A 16,924-nucleotide genomic window follows, 5' to 3' on the forward strand; every position below is an offset into this window, starting at 1 on the left:
GCTTCCCCGTGAGGCTGACTGTGTTTTTCCGTTTGCAGCCGAAACAGCTTCCAGACAAATGGCAGCACGACCTGTTCGAGAGCGGCTTCGGCGGCGGCGCGGGCGTGGAGACGGGCGGGAAGCTGCTGGTGTCCAACCTGGACTTCGGGGTGTCCGACGCCGACATTCAGGTCCGGGGGCGCGTCCCGACGGGCGGGCTGGTGCGGGCGCCCCGAGTCCCCGTCCCCCCGGCGCCGCGTGCAGCGGGCGGTGCTCGAGCCCCCTCCTGTCGGGCCCCTGCTCTGGCCTGTCCGTGTCCCCCGCCCGTGTCCTCGTCTTTGTGACCGCACCACCTGCAGCTGAACCTCCTGATATGTCTTTTTGGGGCTGCGTTGGTTTTTTTCCTTCTGTCTTTGGAAGTGAGCCCCGAGTACGTTTAAGCCCGTTTTCTGTCTGAGAAATGGACCCCCGGGCTCAGGCTTGCAGAGGGCTGGGTGTCAGGGTGCCGGCCATCCTGGGTTCAACATCCTGGAGCCCAGGCACGTGGCCTTGTCACGGGAGGACGGCAGGGCCGCTGAGCACTCACAGCGTCTCCACGCTCTTTTTAAGGTGGTTTCTGGCATCCCCTGGAAACCGCTTTTGGTGAACTACACTTCCCGCTGGGTGCCTGCGGCCGGAGTAGCCCCACACTCTGGGTTCCCTCTCCAACTCCCAGCCTGCCTGAGGTCAGGGCAGTTTCCATGGCAGCGCTTGACTTCAGCCTTTGCAGCAGGCTTGAGTAGGAGGAGAGGGAAAGGTGAGACAGAACCTGCCTGGGGGCGGGTGGGGGTCAGGGCTCCTCACCAGCAACCTGGGCTGGGCCACTGTGCAGACAGGCTCCTCTGGCTGTGATCTTGGTCTTCACTGTTCTTGGATGGCTCCTTCATCAGAGACAATTGTGGCTTAATCTTGTGTTCTCCACAATGGGCTTAGCATCTTGCCCTCAGGTCGATGCCCACTGCCAAGTGCACAAGACCGTGGCCTCACCTGCCCCATCCCTTTCCCCTGGTTCCCATCCCCATTCCCTTCCCTGTGTGTGTCAGCTTCCCAGGAAAATAGCCCTGATGCAGATCACACCCCAAAGCAAGCATAGTCCTGGGCACCTGAGGGTGAACGGCTTTGTTTTTGCCTTTCCAGGAGCTCTTTGCCGAGTTTGGTACTCTGAAGAAGGCCGCTGTGCACTATGACCGCTCCGGCCGGAGTTTAGGAACAGCCGACGTGCACTTCGAAAGAAAGGCTGACGCGTTGAAAGCCATGAAGCAGTACAATGGTGTCCCGTTAGATGGTGAGTGTTCATGTTAGGATTCACCAAGGGCCAGACCCTCCTGATGCAGTTGGGACTGGTACTGTGATGGAAAAATATGACTGCCCCCATGGCTGGGGACGCTTTGCATTTGCCCCTTTGTCTCTCTCTCCCATTCTGTCACCTTTCATGCTGCCCCCACATCTGGACCAACCTCTTGTGAACCCCCATCCAGCAAGCTACATCCCTCCCCTCCTCCTTCCGGAAGATTCACTTCTGTGAAGCCTTCTGAGAACCACCATAGTACACCTCTGAGTGCGGGGCTGTAGTCATAAAGACAAAGGTACTGGTCCTTCTTCCATGAGGTCACCCACACCTGTCCCCCTGCCAGAGTCCCAGGCCACTTAGCCAGCAGCTCCCCTGGATTGACACACGGAAGGATGAGGTGTTGGTGAGGGGCTCTTCTCCCACCAGGCAGTCCTCTCAGGCCTGTGTTTGTCAGATGCATTAGAGGTGCAGAGACACCTTTCAGGTGTTTGCATGCACGCCAGGGTGTGGTGATTCCTGCACTAGTCACAGACGACCCCCCCCATCTCAACAACCTCTCATGTGTTCTTTCCCACAGGCCGTCCCATGAATATCCAGCTGGTGACATCACAGATTGACACACAGCGAAGACCTGCACAGAATCTAAGCAGAGGCGGCATGGCTCGAAACCGTGGCTCTGGGGCCTTTGGAGGTGGTACCCGGAGAGGCTCACGAGGAGGCAGCCGGGGACGAGGCCGAGGGCCTGGCAGAAGCTCAAACCAGCAGCTCTCGGCTGAGGAGTTAGATGCCCAGTTGGATGCTTATAACGCAAGGGTAAGACCCTGGGGCAGGTGCCTGGGTGGATGAGCCTGTGGGCCTCCCTCAGCACGGCTTGGAGCCTACTCAACGGGGACATCTTCTTTGTTTCAGATGGACACCAGCTAAACTGTCAGCACGTCTGCAGGAACAGGACCCAGATGACTCGCCTGTGCTTCTGGAGAGATGGGGCAGCGGGCCTCGGCTGGGCAGCCCAGGAGGGATGTGTTTCCTTTAAGTTTTAAGATAGCATTTAAAAAAACTCATGTAAAAAAAAAAAAATTTAAAAAAAAAAACTCATGTAAAGGTTATTTCTTTTTCCTTTTTTTTAAAAAAAAAAAATTCTGAAACAGCCCTGTTTTGTACCGAGTTATTTTTGAGATAAACTCTACTGGTTGCTGTTGTGGAGAAGGTGATGTTTTCACCTTTGCCATAATAAACTAGAACTGTGTGTAGAAATGGAGCCATGTCGTCTGTTCGTTCGGTGGAGGGCAGTGGGGTGGGAAGGCTGTAGGGGAGGGAAAGCAGTGAAGCTGCCCGGCCGCCCCTCTGGGCTGCTCCTGATTCGTCTCTTTCACTTACTAGGTGGGAGGAAACAGCACAGGGTGGCCTTTCCTGGAGCTGCTGGTCCACTTGCTGCACCTTGGAGGTGAGGGTCTGGGGGCGGGGCATGTGTCCCTTCCCTGTACTTTCTGGGGACCATGAGCTTGCCGTCTACTGGTTCTTAGAGGCTTGGGTGTGTCCAGCGCAGCTTCACTCTCTTGCTGCCCGTCTGTGCTCATGGGTTGACCTGGTGACTTACGCACATGGTGCTGTGTCTTCTTGAGGGCTGGTACCCTGCCTAGCTAGGTCAACCCTGGGAGACGCAGCCACCCGGGTCCTTCCTCAAGGGCTCAGACTGGGTGATGTGCCGGCAGTAGGCCTGAACACGGTCTCCCGGCGGAGACTTGGGCGAGAGGACAGGTTCTGGGGCTCGGGTCTGCCAAAACCCTGTGTGGAGAACAGGCTTCCCTGGCAGCTTGTGGCTCTGCAGCTGAGTTGGGTGCTGTGTTTGGACTGTGCGTCATGGGAGAGAAGCAGTGTCAGCCACGCCTGGCCTTGTGGAGGCCCGGGCCCACACCTGTCATGTTTGACTGTGGCCTGCACCCATAGAGGCAGATCCCTGGAGTGGTCTCTGCTCACGGGTGTGTCAGGGAAGCGTGGTCAGTGCAGCTCCAGTTCTGGTGCCAGTGAGGGCCCCTGTCTGGCCAGTTGGGCACTGTCCCCAAGCCGTGCCACCTCAAGGCTCTTGGAGAGAGTCAGCCTGTCAACGGTGATGTTCTCTGGCCCCCACAGACCAAAGGGGGGGTGACTGATGGGTAATGTCCAGGTATCTGCTGGCAAGTTGGGAGCTGCTTAGTACATAGAGATAGGGCACAGAGGGGTGTGGTCACCTCTGCAGGCCTAAAGGAGTGTCTCAGGAAAGCCAAGGTCAACCTGGTGGGGAGAAGGTATAGTGAACTTAGCGCCTGCCACCAGAATCTGGCTTGTGAGGGCCACACAGAGGGATCTCTGGTCCCATGTGGCAGCTGTTGCTTGTGGGCACTTAAGTGACCCAGGATGCCCTGGACAGCAGGCCTGAGAGGCAGAGGCAGATGACTAGAGAGGTGGCAAGAGGGCAGGGAGCATAGGAATCAGGCTACGGCAGGGTCCACGTGTCTGGGGGTCTCAGGCTAGCCACCACGTCCCCAGTTTACTGATTGAGGCAGGAATGCACCAGGCTGTACTGGCCCCTGGTTGCCAGGTGCACCCTGGCAAGTGTGCACTCTTTGTCTAGGCAGTGGTATGGTCTGTAAGTAAGCGCGTTGATTGGCCCGGAAGGGGATGTGTGACGGAAGCTTAGCTGACGGTGATACTTTGTGCAGAAAAGGAACTTCCTCTTCTCTGTGCTCTGACTGCACCATCCCCGAGGTGGCCAAGGAAGCTGTCCCACAAGCCCTATTGCTGTTCTCTTGCACTGATGGACTTGTCAATATAAGCACTGTCCCGCCCTTCTGGTGGGTTCTCTGATCCTGGGCCTGAGATGTGAGGTCCTGCGGAATGTGGAACAGGTGAGCAGTCCTCTCCCTGGAGGCTCTACCTCCACCCCTAACAGCCCCAGGAGCTCCTCTGCGCGTCATGTGTGCACCCTCAGACTCGCTGTTCTGAGCAGAGTACACCTGCTGGAGCAGATGGAGAAAACAGGGCTGGGATCAGACGGTGACTTGGGGGCCTGCACCCCCAATTGTGGAGCTTTCCTGGGGCGAGATTTTGCTCACAGCTTTGGTAACTCCATTCCTAGAAGATGGGGCTTTGTTGTTTGATGGTTGATACAGTCGCACTTCAGCACCCAGCAGGAGTATGCAGCATGCTGTGGGTGGTTGTCAGGAGCTGGCACAGCAGCAGACAGGTTACAGACCTGCCGTCTTAGGGCCCTGGACCCCGGGCTGCTCCAGGCGGGAAGTAAGGCCTTAGCAGTGTGCTGTGTATGCCACGGCCACTGAAAAGTGTGGGGGTGATGTGTCCACCCTCTGCACAAGGGGGCACTTTTCCCAGCAACAGACCAGTTTCCAGTTCACTATGCCTTCTGCAATCACAGCCTGTGTTCATTCCTCCAAGGTGCTCACTGCACGCTTGCTGCTGGCCGCTGTCACTGATGGCCATGGGGACCGTACTCAGTGGTCGTGCTGGTGGCGAGAGAGGTTCAGATGATAACTGAGGTTCTGTCAGGACAGCGGAAGAGTGATGGAAGCTGTTTGGCCTTCATAAAGTGTCCCGCACTCCCACGCTTCTCCCGTAAGCTGTGGCAGTCCCAGAACCAGTCAGCCTCATGCCAGGGGCTGGTTCTGCACAGTGGCGGAGCTCCTGGTCCTGCCCTCCAGCAGGCTTGGGCAGAGGCACTGGCTGCAGCCCCGGGACAGTAATCCCTGGGCAGTGCTGTGTCACATGGGAGTCTGGTTCCTGCTGCCGCTGTACCCTTCTCAAGGCTCAGTCCCGGTGTGAGGTGGCCCTGAAAGACTGGTGCTGAGTTGGGGAGCTCTGGTGGCCTAGTGGCAAGGAGCTGCAACTACAATCCCAGAGGTGAACGGTTCGAATCCACCAGATGCTCTGCCGGGGAAGGAGGGACAATCTCCTCCTGTACCAGATCTGATTTGACGGTACACGCACACAAAAATAATAAAATTTAGGCGAGCTCTGGTGGCCTAGTGGCAAGAAGCTGCAACTGCAATCTCAGAGATGCATGGTTCGAATCCACCAGATGCTCTGCTGGAGAAGGAGGAACAATCTCCTCCTGTACCAGTCAGATCTGATTTGACGGTAGACACAAAAAATAATGAAATAAAAATAATAAAATTTAAAAAAAAAAAAAAGACTGGTGCTGAGTTGCTGCTTCTCTGCTAGTAGTGCGATTCTTTCCTAAATCTAAACCTGGTGCTATGGCAAAACTGACCAATTGCATCCTGAGTCCTGCGCCCACTTGGTTTGCTTGTTCCCACCCAGCCTGTGGTGGAAATCTAAGTTACCACACTGCTATCGGCGGGTCAGGTTGGAATTGGTCTTGTAGAACTTCTGTGAAGACGGATGTGAGTGACATGATGGCTTAGGTTGTGGAGAGGAGGCAGGGGGACCTGTAAAGATGAACAGCCTTGCTGATTGATGGGGTAAGGCCTGGCCTTGGAGGGAGAGCGTCTGTGGGCCCAGAGCCAACACAGCATCAGGAAGGCCAGAGCTGGCCTCAGGCTGAGCCGCCCAGCCCCCAGTGTGGTGGGCTCCAGTAGGGTACTGATCTGATGTCCACTCGGTGACCACCAGGATGGAGTCGGCTATTGTGTTCCGAGGATATGTGGGACAGGAAGTGTTTGAGTGCACAAGGACCCCAGCAATAGCTGACCACTCTCTTTCCAGAGGGATCTTCATTTTTAACTCTTCAGTGTCATTTGAGTACAGGTTTCCTGGGCAGTTCTCATTCCCCTTAACCCTTTGTGTACATCTGTCCTGAGATGCCCATCAGCCTCCTGGGCTTGTTCATGTACTGCAGGCGTCCCCACCCTTTCCCCATCTTCTGAGCACCATCTGCTGGCAAAGCAGCCCTTTTTGAGAGCTTTGTCAAGGTCCAGTGCCCAACACACAGTTCACGCCTTTGAAGTGCACAGCCAGGCTGGGCACCCACCCTCTTCTAAAAGGAAATCCTTGCTGTCTGTGGCTGCCACTGTGGAGGGTTTGTGTCAGTGGGGCTTTACACTGGTCAGCAAGGGCGGGGCGATCTGAGCACCTCGTTGTTAAGCAGTATTCTCTGTAGTTGGCTTCCGTTTCATTACCATTGTCTGTGTGGCCACCTGATTGGATCCACTATTGGGCTAATGAGGCAGGCTGCTGTGGACAGTCCTGTTCCAGATTTTTATGTGGCCATGTCTTCAGTCGTCTTGGCCTGTGGGTAAAAGGGAGTGGGATTGCTGAGTCACGGGGTGACCCTTTAACCTTTTGAGGAACCCCTAGAGTGTTCTGGGAAGCAGCCGTGCCTGGAGGGAAGCCCATGGCCTGTGCTCTGATGGCCTGGTGCGTGTGAAGCATGTCTTGACAGCACTGCTTTTGCTTGGGAATTCATGACATTACACTTCTCTGTGCAGAGGCCATTTGTTCATCTTCCCTGGAGAAATGTCTTCCCAGAGCTTTGGCTCATTCTTGATTAGATCCTTTTTTATTTGTTTGCGGAGAATTCTTTATACCCTGGACACACCTCCCTCATCAGGTAAGAGCTTTGCCTGGATTTCGTGCCACCCCCTAAGCTGTCCTCTTTTGGATGGTACTCTCTGAGGAACAAGCAGCTGAAATAGCTCCGTCCTCCCCCACATGGTGACGTTTGCGGTGGAAGTCACAGGTGGGAGACGAAGATCGTGTGGAGGAATGATCCAGTTCTCCCGGAGGTCCACAGAGGACTGCCTTAGGGCACTGCTGCAGACAGACTAGAGAGACACTCTAAGTTCTGGTCCAGTTTATCAGCATCTTTGTTTGATTCTTGTATCTAAGATGCGATTCCCAAATCTTAGGTCGGGAAGGTTTGCTAATGTGTTTCCCACACGTGTTTTGATTCGTCCATGGTGTGAGTTAATGGGTTCCACAACCCACATCAGTCTTTCCCATCAGTGAAGGTCCGCCAACCAGGGACAGCAAGTCTGCCTTTTGAATGACAGGTGAATGACCTTATGTTAAAACCAGTAACCAGTTGAAACTGTCACACCATAGAATCCATTTCTGCATTGAGTAAATCTAGAAGTTTATCACAAAATTCCCAGCTATTGCGTTTTACCAAGCCATGATGTCAGTCCTATTTCCCTCAGGAGCTGTGTCCGCCCCCATAACTTGCGCTGCTGGAATGTTCCAAGGCCTGGCTCACCTCCAAGAAACACTTCTGTTTTGAACATCTGTACTTTCTTCATCTTGATTTTGAGTAATGTTGTTCAGTGCTGTTGAGTCGCAGGCAACTCATAGCAACCCTATGAAGGAGAGTCCTCAATGCTTTTGAGTAATATTAGTAGGGATAAACCTTTCACTCTGAGGAATATGGAGAACTTTACTTGAGTTCTTCATGGCCTAAAGGCCATGGTTTTAGATGATGGTTTTAGATCTCTAGTTCTTTTACATCTCACTGTCTGAAAACCCACTGGAGGGTCAGCTGTCAGTTGGTTCAGACTTGACACACACACAACAGTGCTGTTACTACAGAGAGGCCTCAAAGGAGTGCCTAGTGTATTCTCTGACGTATTGGAAGGCACCTTCTGGAGGAGGGTCCTGTCTCTTGGCATCTGTGCTGAGGTGCTGTTGGGTCTGCACAACTCAGGGCGACACTGTCAGATCACTGGAGGCACTGGCAAACAGCCAGTTGCAGCAATCCATGGGCTGCAGCCCTGGACTTGCTCACTGGTCTGTACCAGGATAGAAAGATAGACACTATCCTATCCAAGTAGCTGAAGATCATCCAAAAACAGCTGGAATGATGCATCGGCAGAAAACTGCCAGAAGTTCAAGCTGGTTCAGTAGAGGCTGCAGCACCAGCGGTAGCATTGCTGATGCCAGTGAGTCTTGGTGGAAGGCAGGGATACCAGCACGATGTCTGTCTTTGTTTTACTGAATACGCAAAGGCATTTGTGTGGATCATAACAAGTTATGGCTAACATTAAGAATGAGGTTCCCAGAACACCTAATTATGCTCATGCAAACCTGTGCCTAGGCCAAGACATGGTTGTAGACTACTGGAGCAGTTTTTTACTATTTTGTGCTTTTTTTCTGTAAGTCTGAATTTTAAAACACAATGTTTGCATTATACATAATAAAAAATGTTTACTATATAAAAATAAAAAAGAAAAGATGTTTACTATATTAACTTTTGACTATATTAAATGTTCATATGAAACAATGGAACACTACGTGGTTTAAAGTTAAGGTGGCTTTTGGGCTACATCCTTTTTTAGTTCACCTTTGCCAAGCAAATCAGCTGGACTTTTTTTTTTGAGAAGCTAGCCTTTATGACTTTTTACACCTGCGACTCGACGGCACTTAATAACAACAACAGACTTTATGAAAAGGATTGTGACACCAGGATTGGAGGAAGACTCAATCTCTGTTATGCAGATGACACAATCTTGCTTTGATGGAAGTGAAGAAAACTTGAAACACTAACTGCAGCCTTTCACTATGGATTGATCACATCTCCATTTCATGAAAACAGAAATCCTGATCCCTGGCCAGTAGGCAGCATGATGATAGGTGGAGAAAAGATTGAAGTTGTCTGTCAATAATTCCATCGTGCTTGGTAACAGCCATCAAGATATCCGAATGTTTCCATTGGAAAAATCTGCTGTAAGGACCTCTCCAAACTTCTACAGAGCAGTGAGGTTAATGTGAAGACCAAGAAATGTGTGACTGAAGCCATGGTCTGTCTTGTCTTTTTTTAAGTACTGTTGCTTGCTTTGTTGGATGCTTTGTAGACGACACAAATTTGACACACACAAGTTGCAATGTTGAACAATTATTTAAAAACTGACCAGGACTCAAACCCTAGTCCAGAGCTGCAGACCAGAAGCAGAAAGGATGGTGTAGAAGCTGTAGTCTTTTTTTCAGTTACTTGCTGTGCATCTGAAAGTCGGACCGTGAATAAGGATGACAGAAGGATCGGTCCAGTGAATTCTTGTGTTGGATAACACTGACAAGCTGTCAAGAAACGAACATGAGTGTTTTGGAGACAGTGCAGCTAAAGTGGTGCTCGGGGTGAGGGTGGCGGAGCTGCTTCTCCCACACGTGGGTGCGTGGTTAGGAGGGCCTGGCCTTTGGGAAAATGTGTCATTGCCAGGAGAGCTGGAAGGTCACCAAAAGAGAGGGGAAGACTCGAGATGGATCGAAACTGCCACGAAGCCTGAGGATTAAGATTCGTGCGAGGGTTAGTGCTGTTGAGATTTACATCATGGAATGATCCCTCTTAGTTCTATAACGCCTGGTGGTGGCCTGAGGTGACCCATGGGGGAGGGTCGGTTCCCTTAGTGCTGGCTTTGACCACACCTGCTGTGGTCCCAAAGCTCAGGTTCACAGCTGCATCAGTGCTTTCATCTCGGGGCATTTTTATTTCTTGGGAATGTTTGTCCCAAACCAATGACATGAGACCCTTTCTGAAATAGTAAGCATCTTCACATTTACGTGTATTGTAAATCTTGCATTTTTTTAAACTCACCCTTACAAGAGAACATGAAACTGTACAAAGAGTATTTTACACTCACCTAGTTTCTCTAGATGTTACTGTTTTACCACTTTGGCATGTTTTGAAAACTGAGTGTGATGGAAATAGCTGCAGTCACGATGGCAGTCCACGTAGCCGTACGTTTGTTTGAAAATAAAGATGGCTTTTGTGTGATTACAGATGGGCCAAGGGCCAAGGTGCATCCATAGAATTAAGAGACAGCATCTGTAAATGTAGCCAGTTGAAGTTGAACTAGTACATGAATGAAAACCCCACAGTATACATAAACTCTCAAAGTGTAGTCATTTATCCTGATAACCGCCTTGTCAGAGTGAACCTTACCCAGGTCAGCGTGCTGACCCAGCGTGTAGCCCCATGAGTGACCCTCACAGTGGAGGCCACTGCTGCCCACTTCTGTGCTGTGCCCAGTGACTGGTCTGAAGTGTCCAATAGTGCTGTCATTGGATTTTAGAAGAAGGGCCTCGGGCCTCTTGTCAGCCTGGAAGCTTCGCTGGAACCTGCTTAGCCACGTGGGGCCTGAGCACCGGCCAAGGAATGGGTCTCAGCTGTCCGTCCTGAAAGTAGAAACCTCACAAGTTCCCATCTTTGCCAGTGAAGTGGAGAAAATAGCACAAATATTTAGGACAGGAGGGGAAATAAAAACATGACAGTCTGATGCCTTGATTTTGAGACTTGAAATAATTACAGCTAGGAGAGCCACATGTCGTCTGGTGGACTGAAGCCACCCTCACACAGATAGATGTGGGGGCAGACCTGTGGGGAATCCTGAAGAATCTGTCCAGGAAACTGCTGGACTTGGGAGCAAGGCCACAAGATGCAACACAAGTATGCAAAGGCCAGTCACACCTTATGCATGACCAGATGATATGTGCCATCAACTCGCCTGTGACCCTGTGTACAACAGCTCTAAAACCCTGCTCTATCCTGAGCCAACTTTATTGTCTCTGACACACCTACCCCGACTACCCCAGTCACTGAGTCAATCCACCTTGTCGAGGGTCTTCCTCTCCTGTGCTGACCCTCCACCCTCCCAAGCAGTCTCCAAGTACTGGTCCCTGCTTGCAACATGTCCAAAGTGTGTCAGATGAAGCTTCAGAATCTTTGCCTCCAAGGAGCAGCCTGGTTTTACCCTCTTTGATCTCCGAGCAGTCCATGGTATATTTAATACTCTGTTCCAGCACCACAACTCAAAGGCATCAATTCTCTCCTCCCTAGTCATTGTCCAGCTTTCTGAAGCATAGCAAGTAATTGCAAGGACCATGGCTTGAATCAGGTACATTCGTCTTCAGACTGACTTTGTTGCTCTTCAGTACTCTGGAGAGGTCTCTGACAACAGATTTTCCCAATGCAATTTGTCTTTTAATTTCTTGGCTGCTGGTGCTGGTACCGAGAATGTTGATTGTGGAGCCGAGGAAGCTGTTAACAATCTCAGTCTCTTCATCATCTGTCATGATGCTGCCAATCCACCCAGTGGTGAGAATCTGGTTTTTTGATGTTGAGCTTTTAGTCCAAGTGCTTCAGGTCCTCCTCAGTTTCAGCAAGCAGGGTTGTGTCATCTGCGTAACGCAGATTAGCAGTTCAAAATTGGAAATGAAGAAAACAAGTAAAAGTCTATTCACAGTGTATCAAGATGAGTAAAAATAGTGACATTTAGCCAGAGGTGTGCTGTTTGCTGGAAGACACAAAATACTGCTGAGAGAAAGGCCAAAACAAAGGTACAACATGCTTATGGATGGGCAAGCCAAGTGTTGCTGAGAGGGAGACAATTAATGCAATCCCTAGGAGATTCCAGGCTTGTTTTTGTTTTTTTACTTTTCTCCTTGTTTACAGTCAAACTGGATCCGACTGACACAGGTGGAGATTGCCCCTCCTTCTCCATCAGAGAGAGCATCTAGTGAATTTGAACCAGGCACCTTTGAGATTGCAGCGTAGCTTCTTGCCACGAGGCCACAAGAGCTCCCTGAGATTCCACTCTTGTTTGAGAAATCAACAGCTGAGTTAAAATTGATAAAGTCACAGGGCCTAGACCAGCCAAGAAGGTTTGGAGAAAGAAGTTGGAAGGAATGAACTATGTGATCGCAGAAATTCTAATCCCCTGGGTCACCGTATTACTCCACCCCAGCCAGACCACAGGCTTCCAAGGGAGAAGTGCCCCTCCATGGATTGCCCCTGTGTGAGGGCAGCATTTGCCCAGGACACTGCTCCAGAGGCCGGAGGAGACAGGAAAGGAAGATGGATGGCAATGGGAAAGAGGAACAGAGCAAGAGACTGCAACAATGCAGGAATCCTAGTGGGTGTCAGGAAAGAACAAGTACAATTAGGGACTGGAAGGTGAACTGACTGAATTTTCACACAGACATCACAATAAAAAGCTTTTTAAAAGAGCCCGATTAAGGGAGCTCTGGTGGCCTAGTGGCAAGATGCTGCACTACAATCCCAGAGGTTTGAACCCAGCCGTTCAAATCCACCAAATGCTCTGCTGGAGAAGGAGGGGGCAATCTCCTCCTATACCAGTCAGATCTGATTTGACGGTACACGTAAAAAATAATACAATAAAAATTTTTAAAAGCCCGATTAGACAAGGGGTGCATTAAGCGGAGGGGAGAAGAAAATGTACAACAGTAAGAAAAACAAAAGAACCACCTTTCTACGAAGAACACAAAGAAGGAAGCCCCTGCCCCTCCCAAAACTGAAGCCAAAGCAAAGGTGTTAAAGGCCAAGAAGGCATCTTGAAGGGCCCACAGCCAAAAAAAAAAAAAGATCTGCGCGTCACCCACCCACTTTTCGGCGGTCTAAGATGCTGAGACTCTGAAGGCAGCCCACATACCTCCAGAAGAGCGCCCCTAGGAGAAACAAGCTTGACCACTCTGCCATCATCAAGTTTTCAAGGACTGCATACAGTCAAAGTGGATAAAACCTAACATTTGATGATCAAAATTACAACAGTGCAGAAAACACAGACTACAGTCACTGTGAGGTTGTGGTGTTTGGGTAAGGGTCGAATTGGGGAGTCCAGAAATAAACCATTCTGTCTGATGAAGACACGTTCACTGCATGTGAGGCTATTCTAAGTACCATTAGAGGCTTTCCAGTGAAAGATCCTGGACCAGGCAGAAGGGAACCCTGCTGAAACCACAGGAGACGCGACACAGTCCAAATCTTGTCACCTCAGGTCATAGGGAGTTGTTCTTAGACAAGACCATAAGACAGGAGCCACAGAAGAAGAAATGGAAGAGTTGGATTTCATTGACATTTTCAGAAGATGTCACTAAAGTGGAAGAATTACGACCTGCTCTCTCTCCTGACAGGTGCCTGGCAGCGTGCACGTCAGCAAGGGGTGAGGTGACCTGGCTGTGAAGGCTATCTCTCCGGCAGAGCAGTTGTGTGATGATGGCCTCGTCCTCCTTTCCTGAGCTCCAGGGTCATCCTTCACTTTCCCTCTGGCTGATTTCCTAATAATCTGCTCTTAGAAACCTGAGTCTTACTGCCTGCACAACAGAAACATGCACTTCAGGTGAAGGAGCTCTGGTGGCCTAGTGGCAGGGAGTTGCGCTGCAGTCCCAGAGGCTCACAGTTCAAATCCATCAAATGCTCCCCCCCTGGAGAAGGAGGGGCAATCCCCTCCTGTGCTAGTCGGATCTGATTTAACAGTACACAACAACAAATCTGCAGGTGAGCATTTAAGAATGACAGCATTAGCAAATGATACACATCACCCTGGTATAGTACGTATTACTCGTGATGTACCAGGGACAAAGGCTGCCACAGCCACATGGCTCACTGTCAGGTGAACACCACACTGGAAGGTGCTGTTGAGTCAGAACAACCCACTGCGACCCTGCGAACAACAGATCCGAACCCTGCCCTGCGTCAGCCTCATACTCTTGACACATGAGCCACGGTGGCAGTCCCCTGGCTGACAGTCCTGAGACCACATCACATACTTACCTCAGGAAGAGTACTGTTATACTGACATTCAACATAGAATGATGAGAAAAATTACATTAAGAGGAGGATTGCACAGCAGATTAATAAAATTATCGTCAGTAAGTTGTATACTTGTGAAAAGTTGAAACTGGAAAGTGAACAGTAGATTTTTGTTTTGTTTTTACAATGATTAGAACAATTCTGAGGCTGTTATGTAGAACCAAGCACTTGTGGGGTTTGGTTCATCAGTTTAGGAGTTAAAGGTCATGATGTCATGGGACATCTCAGCTTTGCCTAAAAGACTTGTCCACCATTCCCCTGTCAGTTTGCCATACTTCAGGGCCTTCGGGGTTGCTCTGCTGCTGGAAGTTGCCCCCAAGGTCTCAGATGCCAGCAGGAGACCCCTGCTATACACACTTCAGCAGAGCTGCCCGGCGGAGAAGCACGAGTGGCGGTCCTCTTCCAAAATCAGGCCCCGAGACCCTGTGGATGACGCTGGCACATCACTTGGTGTCAGGCTGGACAGCATGCCTCGGGTGGGAAGACAGTCAAAGTGGGCACCCCGAGGACGCGTGCTAAGGACCGCTGTCACGGGGAAGAGCCCTCAGGACGTGCGTGGAGGAAAGCTTTCACAGGGAAGGACCTTCATTTGCTGAGGTGGCAAGCCTCAACTTGAGAAACAACTGCAGACATTAATAATTGGATTATGGAATTTGTGAATCTAGGAACATTGTGAAGTTGTCAAAAACTGATCAATATCAGCGTCCAAGGCACTAGTGGGTTAAGACAGACTGGGATTGGCCATTTGGAATTAGACAATCCTATAATTTATGCCAAGAATGACAGTTGAAGAGCCATTCGTGGTTGGGATGAACATTTCACGGTCTGTCCTGTAGTGCAGGGCTGCCAGTGATGGGACCACAGGTGTTTTTATAATTATTAATAATGAGACAGCCAGCCAGGAATTAGAACAGAGAGCATAAAAAACAGGGGGTCTGCAGTTCTCTGACCTGAGCTTCCCTGGATCATTATTGAAAATTATCAGAAAGTAAATTATGAAGAATTCAATGCAAATGAAGCCAAGCTCTTTCTATTGAAAACTTTCCCCTGGACTCAGGAGGGAGGGGTCAGCAAATACAATGCAAGAATCCCATAAACCCTTAAGGATTGCCTTAGTGCCTCAGGGTGAATTCCATCCTGAAAGAGCCTTTGGTTTATTATAATTATTTAGTACTGGCTTCCCTTACACCAGGGTGAGGAAGACTCAACTAAATACTAAAGCCAAAGATGAAAAAATTGAAGCTCAATTATCAGCAGTTAAAACAAGGCCAAGAGCTAACTGAAACAGACCTGCAACTCCTAGGAAAATTGAAACAGAAGCTAGAGAAAATAAAACACGTTCTTGAGTTTATTGTACCTGAACTTAAAACCCAACTCAAGAACCTATGAAACTCATGCCCATGTTTATTGCAGCACTATTTTCAGGTCTTGAAAGAGTCATTTTAAAGTATCATGTAAACCCAGCAGCAATAGCAGAGGGCAGCAAAGAAATGCAGGGGCAGTTGTGGAGAGACTGGAGCTCACTGCTGGTGGGAATGTAAACTGTAACGGCCACTATGGAAGGCTGGCTGGTATTTTCTTAAAAAGTTGGAAATAGAAATACCATTTGACCCAGCAATTTCACTACTGAGAATATACCCTAAAGAACCAACAGCCACAACTCAGACCTGTGCACACCCAGGTTTATTGCTACATTATTCACAAGCCCTTCAGGTCCTCCTCAGTTTCAGGAAGCAGGGTTGTGTCATCTGCATAACCCTGATATCACGTTCCTCTTTCATAAAGTCCAGCTTCCCAGGTGACAGACAGTTCAAATCCCCCAGCTGCTCCACAGGAGAAAGATGGGCAATCAACTCTCATGCAATTTTCTGAAGCCTTCAATATGGATTAAAGCTCAACATCATGAAAACAAAGATTCTCACCACTGAGCTGTCAGCTTATGATAGATGGTGAAGAGAACAAGATTGTTAACAGTTTTCGATTACTTGGCTCCACAATCAACACTCTTGGTACCAGCAGTCAGGAAATCAAAGGATGAATTGCAGTGGGAAAGTCTGTTATTAGGGACCTCTTTAGATTACTGAAGAGCAACGATGTCAGTCTGGAGACCAAGATGCACCTAATCCAGGCCATAGTCTTCACAATTACTTGCTATGCGTCAGAAAGTGAGACAATGACTAGGAATGATAGAAAGATAATTGATGCCTTTGAATTGAAGTGCTGGAGAAGGGTCTTGAATATACAATGGACAGCCAGGAGAACAGACAGTTTCATCCAGGAGAGGGTGAAATCAGGCAGCTCCTCAGAGGCAAGGACTCTGAGGCTTCATCTGACATACTTTGGGTATGATGGAGGGACCAGTCCTTGGAGAGGGACGTCATGCTTGGAAGGGTGGAGGGACAGCGCAGGAAGAGGAAGACCCTCGATGAGATGGATTGTCAGTGACTGGGGTAGGTGTGTTGGAGACAAAAAGATTGGCATTGCTATGAGTGGCATACAACTCGACAGCACATAAGAACAACAAGCACCCAGTCATGGGTTTGACCCGACCGGGGGAGCTGGTGGCTCAGGAGGTAAACCCTGAGCTGTCTGAAGGGTTGCTGGCAGTAGATCACACTGCTCAGATTGCCCATCCTTCTGCCGCAGAGCAGCAGGTGGCTTTGAACCCCGAGCCTTTAAGACTGCAGGGCAGCTTCCTACCACTAGGACACCAGAGGGCCATCCGAAGGTAGACGGTTCCCACCACCTCCTAAACTGGAAAGAGCTGGCGATCTGCTCCCAATAAGATCGCAGCTTGGGGAGCCTTTTCGGGGAGTTTTAGTCCATCTGACAGCGTCGCTATGATCCAGAATCCACAGCACTCTAGTCCACTTTGCGTCCGGGTGGAGAGAGGGCTGGACTAGAGCGTCCCACTGGGTCAGTGCAGTCCATTCCCGGGGGACGGGGTGGCGTGCGCTAGGCCTGGCGGCCGACGGCGCGGACACAGCCCGGAGCCCGATGCCCAGGCGCCGGCCCGCGACCCGCGAGGCGGCTGCTGCGCGTTCCCGGCGCCTGCGGGGGCGCGC

General features: G+C 50.3%; 1 protein-coding gene across 1 annotated transcript in view; it reads left to right on the top strand.

Moving 5' to 3' along the window:
- The window catches only part of ALYREF (Aly/REF export factor), an 18,970-nt gene that overhangs the window by 1,253 nt on the left and 793 nt on the right, over window positions 1–16,924 (top strand). The window contains exons 2-5 of the mRNA XM_006886316.1: window positions 39–170; window positions 1,156–1,303; window positions 1,887–2,122; window positions 2,690–2,753. Of these exons, the coding sequence (XP_006886378.1) occupies window positions 39–170; window positions 1,156–1,303; window positions 1,887–2,122; window positions 2,690–2,753 (580 nt within the window). The remainder of the gene's footprint in view (window positions 1–38; window positions 171–1,155; window positions 1,304–1,886; window positions 2,123–2,689; window positions 2,754–16,924) is intronic.

Source organism: Elephantulus edwardii, unplaced genomic scaffold (assembly GCF_000299155.1).
Source record: "Elephantulus edwardii isolate Elephantulus edwardi_28Jun2011 unplaced genomic scaffold, EleEdw1.0 scaffold00048, whole genome shotgun sequence".
In the NCBI taxonomy this organism is placed as follows: Eukaryota; Metazoa; Chordata; class Mammalia; order Macroscelidea; family Macroscelididae; genus Elephantulus; species Elephantulus edwardii.